The sequence below is a fragment of the Crocodylus porosus genome, unplaced genomic scaffold (genome assembly GCF_001723895.1).
Source record: "Crocodylus porosus isolate Cpor-Errol unplaced genomic scaffold, CroPor_comp1, whole genome shotgun sequence".
NCBI classification, from domain to species: domain Eukaryota; kingdom Metazoa; phylum Chordata; order Crocodylia; family Crocodylidae; genus Crocodylus; species Crocodylus porosus.
The window spans coordinates 25,435,205-25,448,972 of NW_017728886.1; the positions used below are offsets into that span (position 1 = coordinate 25,435,205).

Below are 13,768 nucleotides of genomic sequence, written 5' to 3' on the forward strand. Positions count from 1 at the left end.
AAAATGGTTCACACAGCTAAAATGATCAACGTCTACAGCTTTTATAAATGTTGGAATATATTGAACATGCTCTCCTGCACTCCTGTAGGCAGTAATAAAAGTACAGATCCTCTTATGCAAATATTAAAGGATGTCTAAATTGAAAACCACCCTTACCATTCTAGGAAGTCTGCACAAGACTATAAAACCTTATAATATCATTTATTATATGTAAAAGTGTAGATGACTAGGGCTCCAAACTTACTTTTATTTCCTCATCTATAGAATCATAGAAAATTTAGAGTTGGAAGAGACCTCAGGAGGCCATCTAGTTCAACCCCCTGCTCAGAGCAGAACTATCCCCAGCTAGATTATCCCAGCCAAGGACAGAGTCCACAACCTCTCTGGGTAACCTGTTCCCTAGTTTTACTACCCTCCTAGTGAGAAAATTCTTCCTGATACATAACCTAAACTTCCCTTGCTGCCACTTGAGACTATTGCTCCTTGTTCTGTCATCTGCCACCACTGAGAACAGTCTAGATCCATTCTCTTTCGAACTCCCTTTCAGGTAGTCAAAGGCTACTATTGAATCGTCTCTCAGCCTTCTCTGGACTAAGCCCCACACACAGAAACCAGCTGCCTTTGCCACTCCCTGCTGTGTAGACCCGGGACTCTGTGGGGAAGCAGGGACCAGGGCTCCCCTCCACTTCCAGCGGAGTCCCAGAACCTGTATTGGAGAGCAGCGAAGGTAGCTGGCTCCAGCATGCAGGGCTTTCCCCAGTGCCATAGGAGTGCTGGGAGCTCCACGTGCACTGTGCGGAGCCCCCGTGATAAAATTGGCCTGGCAGGGCTGCAGTCATTGCCCCTGCGTGCAGTGCTGGCCGGAGCTGTGTGCTGCTTAGCACAGGCATAAGCACTCTGAGTGCTCCTGCATGATGGTTTCATAGCTTCGTAAATCGTAACGCTGGAAGGGACCTCGGAAGATCATAGAGTCCAGCCCCCTGCACCAAGCAGAAAAGGTAACTGCAGGTCAGGTGACCCCAGGTGGACATTGTGGGATACTAGATCAAAGGCCTTTTGGAAATCAAGGTATACAATGTCATTGTGCTCCCTCATGTCCTGATGGCGAGTTACGTGGTCATAGAAGGAGATGAGGTTGGTAAGGCAAGACCTGCCTGTGACAAAGCCATGCTAGCTGTCATTAAGAATCTTACTTTCTGTAAGCTTATCGCAGATAGACTCCTTGATGAACTTTTCTAGGATTTTCCCTAAGATGGAAGTTAGGCTGATTTGGCCTATAGTTAACTGGGTCCTCCTTCCTGCCCTTCTTGTGAATGGGCACAACATTGGCCCCCTTCCAGTCCTCGGGGACTTCTCCAGAGTGCCACGAGTTGTGGAAGAGTTTTGCTAGGGGTTCCTCAGTGAGTTCAGCCAGCTCCTTCAGCCCCTTGGATGAAGATCATCTGGTCCTACTGACTTGTAAACATCTAATTTTTTAAATTGGTCATACACCAATTCTACAGCAATAGTAGGAAGGTGATTATTCCTACTGTGCTCCTGCTGTTAACACTGGGGACTATGTATCAAGGGGGGAAGGGTGTGGGGGTTTCCTACACCATGCCACGATCCCTTATACTCACACCCTGGCCACTTGAGCTCCACACTCCCACTGCCCTCTTGGGCCCAGGCTCCACTCGTGGTTTTATTTATTCTAGAGAGAATACATGTGTCTTAAATTCTTCATGTATTACGCATTGCTTGCAATAAGTAAATATTAGAGAGAGGATTTTCAAAAGTGCCTTACATAACTTTATCTCAGACGTACTAAGCTGGATACCTTGCTTCACTGGGCACAACAGGAAGCCACACACTTTTAGTATGTTAGATTTTAGAAATTATTTCAACTGCGTTTTGGAATGGCAGGACTGCTTGTCGGTAAATAATTCACCCCTACAAATCAACAACAAAGTAGCTAGTTTAAATCAGCTTTTATTGGCAAATGTATTTGCAGTCTACATTTATTTGGGGGGGGGGCGGGTTCTGTCTGTTCTCTAAAGCAAGCAGCAGATTAATGTACCTGAATATCCATAAGAATTTTTAACCTATTAAAATGAATTTAAAATGTGTTTTAGGATTAGATGTTGATGGGCTATACCGAGTCAGTGGCAACCTTGCAGTGATACAGAAGCTAAGGTTTGCAGTTAATCATGGTAAGTTCCCTTCAACTTCATTAACAGTTTGAAAATCTCTGCAAGACTATTTGTCAAAACTCTTAGACCTTCAGATTGTCTAGGAATATACTTTTTTGGTTAATCTTTAAGAGAAGACTGCAGTCTTTCATTAAAAAAACAAACTGCTGTGCCCCCCTTCACCTCCCCTCCCAAAACGAAAACAAGTTTAAAATACTCTTAAATAGCTACTTCTGAGTTCTGCAAGGTACCAGGTACCCAAGCTCTACAAAGGTGCTATCTTTATTCTTTAACAAATAGCATGTCAGGGTTGCTCATAACTAGGGCTCTGTATAATATGCCACACAATTCTTAAAAGATCATGGCAATTTAAAAAGAATTTAATTCAAATAAAACATTTCCATACTCCGTAGAAAGCAAGCAACTGTACTGAACTTACAATAGCATTTGATATTTTTCTGCCACTTACACCAACCATCAATGGGATTTTTTTCTGCACTCCTGAAAGGTCCATCAAAGGACTCTGTCCAGAGGAGATCGGAGTCAAACCGACTTTAAGCCAGTTGACCATCTTAAACCTGTACTGTTTTGAAGGTTGAAAAGGCCCTTTGCATAACCTAGATAGTCCTGTGGGTCTGTCTTTGTTACTGTAGCTGCTTCAGGGCTGACCTGTGAGCTGCATTGCCACATATTGCATCAGAACTTTGATAGGGGGTCATTGGATCAGCCTTACATGGGGGGGTTCCACAGTGCCGATGCTGCAGCTCCTCTAACAGGTAGGTACAGAGCATGTAGAGCTACTGCTCCCATTCTCTTGCCCAGCAGAAAGGGGGCTGAAGCTGGGGTAAGAATGTTATCCTTGGTTTTAACTCCGAGTCCTGGAAATAAGAGTAGGAGGTGTGTCCTGGGTTTTAGGTTGGTTAAATTGCCTACAATTATATTCTTTACCTTGTCTTTCAGATGAGAAATTAGACTTGAATGACAGTAAATGGGAAGACATACATGTCATCACAGGAGCGCTAAAAATGTTTTTCAGAGAGCTGCCAGAACCACTCTTCACATATAATCACTTCAATGACTTTGTCAATGCAATTAGTAAGTCCAGAGACGCGTGCAGAATTTTCATACATCGTGCACAGTATACTTAATTATTCTCCTTTTCATCATTTCAAAAGGAGATATTATGAAATGCTGTCTTACTGAAGATCATTTACTAGTACTATATAATTTGGCCAGCAGATGGCAGTATGCTACCTAATATCAGCAATACAGAATTGTGCCCTTCATTGAGTTTTTGATAGATTTTAAATGAAGTTGAATTATGGGTTGTAAACTTTTATCTTTTCCAGAACAAGAACCAAGACAACGTGTCCATGCTGTCAAAGATTTAATTAAGCAATTGCCAAAGCCAAACCAAGATACCATGCAGGTACTTTTCAAACACCTCAAGAGGTAAGTAACAGATGGAGGAGAAAGTCCTATTGCACAGCTGAACTTTCTTAAAAAATATAAATCCTGAGGGACCGATGTACTACTTTTTTCCTTTTGATGTTCATTGTGTTTTAATCAAAGTAGAACACCAGACTTTTGTTTATACAAGCTTCCAAAGACATGAACCCAAGTTCGGCAGTGAATAAACTGAAACACTGTCCATGGCTTTAGATTATAGGGATCTGAGGTTGGGATGCTGTCAAGAATATTGTTTCAAGTATAAGATTTTTCTAAGCAGAGGGAGTTACAGCAGTGGCTATATGGCAGCAGTGTTTTATAGATGCCAGAAGGAATAAATGTGTTGAAAAGCAAAAAAAAAACAAAACTTATTGACAATAGTAAGTTCTAACACTAATTAATTAATTTATTTTTAAAGTGTATTTTCTTTTTTCCCCCCTTCAGAGTAGTGGAAAATGGGGAGAAGAACCGAATGACCTATCAAAGTATAGCAATAGTTTTTGGTCCAACTTTATTAAAGCCAGAAAAAGAGACTGGTAACATAGCGGTCCATACAGTGTACCAGAATCAGATTGTAGAATTAATTCTGCTGGAATTGAACTCCATCTTTGGACGTTGAAGTGTTCTCAGACTGCAAACTGGAAGTGATGGATTGGCAGCAGTGTCCCATCAGAAGTCAGATATCTCTGTATGTGATGTATTGTGTTTGTGGACCAAGCAGCATCTTGATTTTGCACTTTTGGGGGCGGGAAGGAAGAAACGGGAGGAGAGTTTGACCATTTTAACTGCTATTTATGCAGGTTGTTAACATTAGGATTTCACTCGTTACAAAATTTCAGTAGTTTATACTCTGCGTTTTTTGTAACAAACTACACATCTAGTATAGGCATACACTGGATTTCTTGGTGAGAAAAACTTGATCTCAAACTGGATAATCTGGAACTGCTTTTTATTTTATTTTTTTTAAGTCCTCCAGTTGGTAGGGCAAGAAATCTATCAACTGGCCTTGAAAATTTAAGTGAAAAGAATTGCTTCCTAAGCTCTTTACTAAATCTGTTTGATCCTGTGTGGATCATTTCAGCTGGGTTTCTGCATGCAGTGGCTTTCTTAAATTAGTGCTAACAGTGGCCAGTTTGGTTTACAGTAATCCAAATCTAATCCTTCATTTGAGGCTTTTTTAAAAAATTATTATATTGCACATTATCCTTGGTGGAATTTTTTTTTAGTGGTTTGATAAAGCAGCGCACTAGTATTTCAAACACTGAACTTTCAAGACTATCCAGCAGAGGATATTTGTTCTGTGGTGATCTAGAATTTTTATTTAATACACAAGTCCATTTTCAGGGTATTTCTTGGGTCACAGTTTGTGCTATATTGATTTGCAGCTAACAATCCTAAGTAAATACCGATCTTTTCTAATGCTATACTGAGTTTTCAGTATGATCCTGTGGTAGTGAACATTTTTCAATGTAAATACATGCTGAAGACTGAATGGCCTTTGGCTTATGTACATAAAATCAGTTGTATAGTCTCAAAGTACCTTCTAGTCACACATTTCTAATCATGAATAGAGTAGCTACAGGTAGCTTAATACTTCCAGTTTGGGTTTCTGCAGAGAAACAGACTGTTTGGGAAAGCTAACTGCGTGCACTTTTAGGTGTTAATTACATTTGCAGGCAAATAAATATAATGCAAATGGTACTGGAAAAATACTGTGTGTGTGCTTGCTAAATTGTTAATGCACTACAAGAGGAGCCTTTTAGATTATTTAATATGTACAGGATACATTAGAGAAATGTATAATGAATTCTAACATCTACAGATAGTGGAAACCCATGTTTTCATAGATAGATGTTTGATGGAAACAATGATGATGCTAAATTTGAGAATTCCTTTTTACATTAATGTAGATTAATTTGTAAAATTGGTTTTGGAAGATTTTGTTACAGGGAACATGGTCTGCTGAAGATTTTTTAAATGTATTTTTCTAGACTAACTGCTGTACCTGACACATTTGTTATGTCTAATCTGAATAAAGAAAGGCATTAGATATTTTGGGATTTGCTATTTCAGATTTAGACAACATTATATCCTGTTTCAATTTGCAAACATTTTGCCAAATATTCACTTACTGTCTGTTGAAAATAATACTTTTGCAGTCATTAAGATGTTTTTAGAAATGAAAGCTTAACTCAGAATAAATAATGGTTTCCCCCTTTCCCACCTCCTCTCTCAACAGTACTTGGACATTATGATAGAAGTTTTGGGAAGATTGGAGTAATTTATACAATTAAACTTTCAAATATCCTTACAATTTTTTGTGCTCTTTAGAACACCTGCCCGCAGAGAAGTAGAGAAATTATTCTATTTTACCTTTGATCTTTTTTCTGCAGCACTTAAAAAGAAAAGCTACGGATTCTGGCAGTGGGGGATAAACAGAAATGTAGACTTTTTTCCAGGAACACCTAACAAAATAATGAGTAGTTTCTCGACTTTAAACCAAACAGCAGTAGAGTTCCAGCGACAGAAAGCTAGCCTGCAAGTCTCTGTTAAGAAAAGAGAGAGAGAGAGACAGACAAACAATTTACCTTGTGGCTTTCTCACTCTTTTATTGTGGCAGTGGTGAAGTTTTGCGGTTTGCTGCACAGCAACTTGGTGAGAATTGTAATAACTACAAATCGGTGTTGCATTTTCAGCCTCCTATTCTGCTCTTACATGTTTGAACTGCAGTAGGAAATATAAATGCAGTTGAACGTGTTGTAGTAATTTATTCAAATCCCCATTTATTAGAATGTTAAAAAAAGAAAGAAAATCTTATTCAGCAGAAAAAAATAAGATTGCTAAACTACAGATCATTTTGTCTGTATATATATTGCTGTATTCAAAGAAGAGATTGCCTTTAAAAAAAAAAATTAAATAGTATGGGGAACCGTAATATTTTCCACTGTATTCCCAGAGAATAAAGCATTTTGTTTTATCTGTTTTTGTCTTTGTCCAGTAAATGTTATGAAAGCTTAAACATCTTAATAGTCCATTTGAGAAGGAGTAAATATTTTCAAAACCTTCAGACAATGCAGAATAAGACTTTTATTTACCTGCTAGCAAGGAAGAATATCCCAGCTTGAATTTTTGTAAAACAGTATAATTAATTCATCTTTCTAGATGTAAAATATAGCAAATGATGTCTTCCATATCTACCATTAATTCTTTTTTTTAAAGTGTACTTTAAAACTTTGACATTAAAGAAGGTCATTTAAAAATCAAAAAAAGTTTGAACGTACCTTGACTTACTACTATTTACATTAAGAAATCTTTGCTCAAAATAAGAAAAAGTATTAGGAAGATATGAATAATTGAAAATAATGATTTATAAATATGATTTTTATTCTTAGAACTGAAAACAAAATTATTAGCATACCAAAATTACCACTGAGGATAGCTAAGGTTATAGTATTTGTATATTGATGCCAGCTATTTTCATAACCCCAATATTTGTCCTGTTGGCAATAACTCTGCATCTGTGGAGATAGTAGATATAATATTACTGAAGTGACATTGCTTGGGCTTGATATTGAAGAAATTTTGCTGTAGCTAATATGAATCAACATAAAAAATTGGGCACAGGCATGAAGACTGCTAAATGAATGTATCAAGCCCTGTCAAGTTGATTTGAAAGTCATTTCACTGTTTGTTTTTTTGTTTTTTGAATGCATCTCGGACAGTGGTGAGGCTCTCCTTAACTTTCACTATCAGCTCCTAATAGCTTTCTTTCCTTTCTTTCTTTTTCATTTGTAATTGCATCCTCTCTTTATTATGACATGCAAATCCTTGACTCCTTACAGCCTTGAAGAGGTGAGGTAGTCCCCTATCGGAGTTCACTCTAACAACTAACTTAACTCTGTTTTAGAAGAGTTGTGTGGAATGCTACTTTTCCCTTTAAAGGAAGCTACTTTATTCAGAGACAAAGCAGTGAGATTATGGAATCAATTGGTAATTCATAAAAGCTATGAATGTAGGCTAGGCACAGTTAGACCGACTGTTCTGGAGAAGGGGGAGGTACAGAATGTCTAATGAGGCATTCTGTAACCACCAAAGAGAAGGGAGTTCCTCTGAAGAATCTTAATTAGTCTCCACAATTGCAAAGTTTTGTGAGCAAGCAGCTGCTGAGGCTGTATTCTGCTGGATCAAGCCCTTACAAAGTAGTCTTATGTGATTATGGAACTCAAATGAACATTTTTCTTCGTGGCATTCTCGTAAACAGAGCACTTGTAAAACAAGATAACACTGTGACAAAGGAACAGAAAGGCATTTAGAGGGAACCCTGAACTCCCTTGCTCCCCTTTTTTCCCCAGAGAAAGGAATGGCAGCTCTAACATGAAAGATTTTAGAATTTTACGAAACAGATGGATTTCACTGTTGAGAAAAATATATAGCACTGCCTAGAATTATTTCTGGTGGGGGAAAAAAATGTACTCATCAATTTATTCTCAACAGCCTCTGCTATCTGTAAATTAGCAATTTAATTCTCAACTGGGCTTTAATTTATGGCCATGATGTGACTAGTTATTGTGAAGACCTTGATAATGAGTAAATAAGTAAGACTGCTGCCCGGTTGCATCCTGTACTGCATTGTAGCTTGCCTGGAAAATAAATCTAGGGCCCTGGTTTTGGGGTGAGCAATATGAACTGCAGAATTCTGAAGGTGACTAAGGGGAGACTGGAGAAATCAGACACACAAGTTGGATAGTGGAGGAGAAATGACCCAAAGCAATTGGAGTAGTGCAGCTAGAAGCCCAAAATAGCCAACTAGAAAGAAATCGGAGAGTGGCAGTGGCCAGGGGCCAGAGACCTCAGAGAGCCAGATCTCATGCAGTTCTGTGCTCTGTGTCTGCCAGGCCCTATTCTGAATAAAATGTATAAAGCTCATGAAGAGACACTTCTCTGTGAATTGACTGGGGGAAGGTTTCCTGAAGCTCTGAGAGGAAATTCTGTTCCCATTTCTCCTAGGATATAGACCCCTAGTTTAACAGGCAGCTTTCTGCAGTACTGATCTGTCTCCTGTTTACTCTTGTGTCGTGTCTGCAAGGCACACAGCTGAGCAGACTACAGACCAAGGGAAGGTTTGATAGTGCAACAAGGAAGGGGGTGGGGAAAGGAACTTGTGTTAACTTAGGCAGTTTCCCCATCCTGATGACTATTGCCACAGGCTTGAAGAGCACTCAATCCCACTTCTAATCTCCAGCATTTAAGGAAAATCCCACAGCTGACCTCTGATGGACAGCACAGCTTGTATTACCACTGAGCTAGATGCACAATAGGATTTAGATGCTGAGCTCCAACTCAGGCATACAAAGCCCAAATTGTGATCCTTAGCTGCAACCTAATCCTAGAGGTCCCCAAGATTTTGTTCATAAAATCTTTACCTTGGCACATAAGGATTTATACAGCATGAGAGAGCACCTTCCAGAAGTAGCTGAGCTAGCTCTGAATGTACCATTTCTGGACCCAGGACATATGGGCAGAGAAAGCACACCTGGTGTAGTAAATCCCACTTGAAGTTGTTCCATTTCTGCACAGAATGAGTGACTCACTGGAACAGATGGGGCAAGAGTGCTGGCGTAGATACTCCAGTCAGAGGCAAAGGGATTTGGGTTCCAATCCCAGCTTTGGTGAATCTACGTGAATGATGCCCCAGCCTCCTGCTGCTCCACAGCCCCACTTAGGGCACCTACAAGAACTGTGAATACTGAGTGATTTGGCAGTAGCTTTTAATGACTGCTCTGCCTTTCTTCTACAGTACTTCAGAAGTGAAGTGAAAACTCAGGTTTATTATTACAGCTAACAGGCAACTGTCTGCTGTTCTTGCAAAGCTAAAAACCTTGAAATGTTGCACTAGGTTTAAAAATGAACCTGTTACTCATGCACCATAGACTTAAGCTATCATGGAGCAATGCCTTCAGAGAAAAACATGCCATGTCTTACCCTCTTACTACTCAGCGTCCTAAAAGGCTGAATTAATGTAACCCTTAAAATGAGTCTCATTCTACTTCTCACTCCTCCTTTAACTTTTGGAATCCCACTGGGGCTGTCTACACACAAGGAGAAAGTTTACAACAGGAGTTTGGGATCTATCTAAAAGCAGGAAGAGCAAGACTGGGACCACACTTCAAACACTCTGCTAGTTAATAGTGGAGCTTACCATGTTCACTTGAAGATCAGAGACTTACTGTGGGTACTACCCTTATAGAAAATATACCTCTACATCTGGGAGTATGATTTTAGGTCTGCCATTGTATTCTTCCATTTTTGTGAGAGACCATTTTGTGTTAAAGTTAATTTAATTCTTTTTCATAGTTTCATAGTTGGTAGAGTTGGAAGGGACCAGAGCAGATCATCTAGTCTCACCGCCTGCCATGAGCAGAAAAGGATGCTGGGGTCGAAAGACCCCAGCCAGGCAGCTGTCTAGCCTCCTTTTGAAGACCCCCAGGGTAGGGGTGTGCACCACTTCCCTTGAAGGTTGGTTCCAGGTCCTAGCTGCCCTGACAGTGAAGTAGTGCCTCCTGATATCCAGCCTAAATCTACTCTCAGTCAACTATGGCCAGTAGTGCTCAGGGGAACAGGGACTCTCCCATTGCCTGCTGGTTCCCCTTGGCAAGTTTGTAGGTGGCCACCAGATCTCCTCTCGGCCTTCTTTTGTGGAGGCTGAACAGGTTCAGGTCCCATAGCCTCTCCTCGTAGGCCCTGCCCTGCTGCCCCCTGATGATGGGGGTGGCCCCTCTCTGGACCCTCTCAATGTTGTCCACATCCCTCCTGAAGTGCGGCGCCCAGAACTGGACACAGTACTCCAACTACAGCCTGACCAGTGTCACATAGAGGGGGAGGATCACCTCCTTGGACCTGTTCGTGATGCATCCGTGGATGCATGACAAGGTGCAGTTAGCCTTCCTGACTGCGTTTCCATGTTGCCGGCCCATGTTCATCTTGGAATCAGTAGCGACTCCAGGATCCTGTTCTGCCTCTGCTGATGAGAAGGGAGTTCCCCAACCTGTAGGTATGCTGCTGGTTCTTCCTCCCCAGGTGCAGCACCTTGCACTTGTCCATATTGAAACCCATCCTATTCTCATCCGCCCACCTCTGTAACCTGTCCAGATCTAGTTGTAGCCTGTCCCACCCTTCTAGCGTGCCCACTTCTCCCCACATCTTAGTGTCATCTGCGAACTTGAACAAGGTGCTTTACAACCCCTTGTCCAAATCATCGATGAAGATATTGAAGGGTGGAGGCCCAAGGACCGAGCCCTGAGGGACCCCACTGTCCACATCTCGCCAGGAGGAAAATGACCGGTCCACCACTCTCTGGTTGTGGCCCTCCAGCCAATTGGTGACCCATCTGATTGTGTAGGTGTCGACACCACAGACGCCTAATTTTTTAAATGAGGATGGGGTGAGAGACGGTGTTGAAGGCATTCCTAAAGTCCAGGAAGACTATGTCCACCGCAACACCTGCATCCAAGGCTTTTGTGACCTGGTCATAGAAGGCCACCAGCTTGACAGTACCTGCCTCTAATGAACCCATGTCAGTTGCCCCTAAGCATAAACTCCCCTGGTGGCCCCTCGCAGATGTGCTCCTGGATAATTTTCTCAAAGAGCTTCCCCAGGACCAAGTTAAGACTAATGGGCCTATAGGTTCCTGGGTCCCCTTTCCTCCCTTTTTTGAAAATGGGGACCACACTGGCCCTTTTCCAGTCTTCTGGCACCTGGCCAGAACACCATGAGTGCTTGTAAAGCTGTGCCAGAGGTCCCACAATGACTTCTGCCAGTTTCCTAAGCACTCTGGGGTGGAGATTGTCGGGACCTGCTGATTTGACCATGTCTAGTCCCTCCAGAAGTTCCCTGACTGGGTCCTCACTGACCCTGGGTCTGCCCCCCGCCCCCCCCCATCTTGTTTGCTCTTACAGTAGCACCCCACAGCACACCTGCAGTATGTCCCAGTGTTACAGGCTGTACAAACAGTACAAAGATTCCCATCTTGAAAAGCTAGTTTAGGATACCATCTGCAGGCCCAATTCCAAGATCAGGATCCCAGATAACGCAATGGCCTAAAGAGGTCACCTTCAGGTGGTGACAGACCAAGGGTGCAGAGAAAGGAAGGTGTTTAGCTTGTCACCTCAGTTTGAAAAGTGTAAGAAATGGAATTTGTGGGGTCTGTATAAATGGATAAAACAGCACTTAGGATGCTCAATCCATGTCAATAAATTCTTTAGCAAAGGTTTTATAGCACAACACAGTTTGCTTTATAGGTCTAACCTGCTGTAACTTTTAGTCACATTGGAAGAAAATACCTCCTCCTTTTTTTTTAAGTTGAAATATTTTTAACAAATGCAGGAATAAAAATAGTTTTTGACTTCCTGTCTTGCAGGCAGGTAATGGAAGATAAATGTTAAACATCAATGCTATATCCATCTCCTGACTGATCTAATTTGTCTAGTTCATAATGCACTGTGGCCAGACTGATGAAATCAAGCTGTTAATGGTGAATTACCTGTCAGACTGATTTGCCTGCAGTCTTCATTATCTTTAGCCAGATTACAACTGCAAGGGGTGGGGGGGTTATGTGTGTTTGAAACTTTACTGAAATGTACACAGTTTAAATGATTTCACATGAAATGCTAGCGTGGGCAGAGAGACGTACTTGTTTTCAGCCATTGGTCTCAGTTAAATATTTTTCAATTCCAAATAAAATGCATTTTCACATCAGCTGAAACCAGGCCCTGCTTTATTCTCAGGAACCGGGCATTTCAAGTGGGCCTTCACCACATACCCCTGAGAAATGCTGAACTACTCGCTTTCCTGGGGTCCTGGGATCTGTATGTAGGGAAAGGCTGATGAGCAACTATTACTTGCGTCTGCTGTGGCGGGAAGGCTGGGACAAACAATTGACTTTACAACATTCTTTTGTGACGAGAAACTCAGGGATGTTTGTGTAATAGGCAAAGCGTCTCCTCTGTTTATGCATTAATGTTCCCCACTCATAAGAATGCAGCTACCTTTCCAGACATCGTGTAAGTTCGCCTAATAAATCCAGGAGTGCAGTTTGTCTCAACTCCTTAACTGAGCTATTGTTAGCCAATGATCTTACACTCACTCTCATTGTACCCTGAGTTCAGAATTCCCCCTCTGTAGCTTTAAAAATAACACTAATCTGTTCTTTCCCCTCTTTGGTAAGCACTGACTTTTCTCCATCCACCCCCGTTTTATTTCAGCTGCACTGAAAGTCCATATGACTTGGGATTGTTCGCTTCCTTATTTGTACAAGATCACTGAGACTGTCAGCTGGAATGTACTCTCCTCTGCAAAGAATGCTGGTTTGCTCCTTTGCCTGAACAGAGAACATGACACGTTCAAGTCCATCCTATAACACTAACGCCCACTTTTTAATAATGAGACTGTACCATGTGTAGTACTTAACAGACAAAAATAATTGAGGGTATAGGAGACTAGACCCACCATGTCCTCTGACTGATAACTGTTAAGGAAAATGTAGTAGTCCCTTCTTTCATCACATGCCCTTAGTACAGAAGTGGATTTAACAGTTTGTCCACAAGCTATTTCTGAAGTGATATTAAGGCAAGGCAATATAATTCTATGCAACCTTTTAAGCATCATTTGAAAGTAGGCTGATCCAAAACTATCAAAGCATGGTACCATCTGCACACTAAACTTAGCAACTACAACAGCCGAAAAGTATTACTAATCCTGTCCCATTTGCTAGCTGTCTAAACTTCTTTATACCAAGGCAACTTTTTGCCTATGTGCTCTGTTCTTTTGGTGTCACACTTGCAAGGTAGGAACCAAATGTCTATTGTATCCATGTAGCCAGTGGATTTGTAATTCCCCCATATGTACCAGTTTTTCTGAAGTGAGAGTAAAAGCAGTGGGTAGTGAACAGTGGACGGTATTGTTCGCTCTGAAAAACAATCCAAATGAACTCTTGCAGTGGTTGCTGGGTGTGCTCTTGGCTTCCTTTGTATCTGTAAAATACTAGTCTTCCCATAAAGCGCACATAGCATGATTCAGTGCAATGCCAGTGTTTTACTAGCATTATGCTGCAGATGTCATACTAGGGGTATCCCTGTTCTCGTACAATACTATTG

The 13,768-nt window shown here is 41.2% G+C and overlaps 1 protein-coding gene across 6 annotated transcripts in view; it reads left to right on the forward strand.

Moving 5' to 3' along the window:
• ARHGAP12 (Rho GTPase activating protein 12) overlaps window positions 1-6,594 on the forward strand; it is a 128,391-nt gene extending 121,797 nt beyond the window's left edge. For all 6 annotated transcript variants that reach the window (XM_019531085.1, XM_019531111.1, XM_019531120.1 and 3 more), the window contains 4 exons: window positions 2,112-2,189; window positions 3,129-3,263; window positions 3,518-3,620; window positions 4,062-6,594. In XM_019531085.1, coding sequence (XP_019386630.1) covers window positions 2,112-2,189; window positions 3,129-3,263; window positions 3,518-3,620; window positions 4,062-4,236 — 491 coding nt within the window. In that variant the 3' untranslated portion in view covers window positions 4,237-6,594. The remainder of the gene's footprint in view (window positions 1-2,111; window positions 2,190-3,128; window positions 3,264-3,517; window positions 3,621-4,061) is intronic.
• The last annotated feature ends 7,174 nt before the right edge of the window (window positions 6,595-13,768 follow it).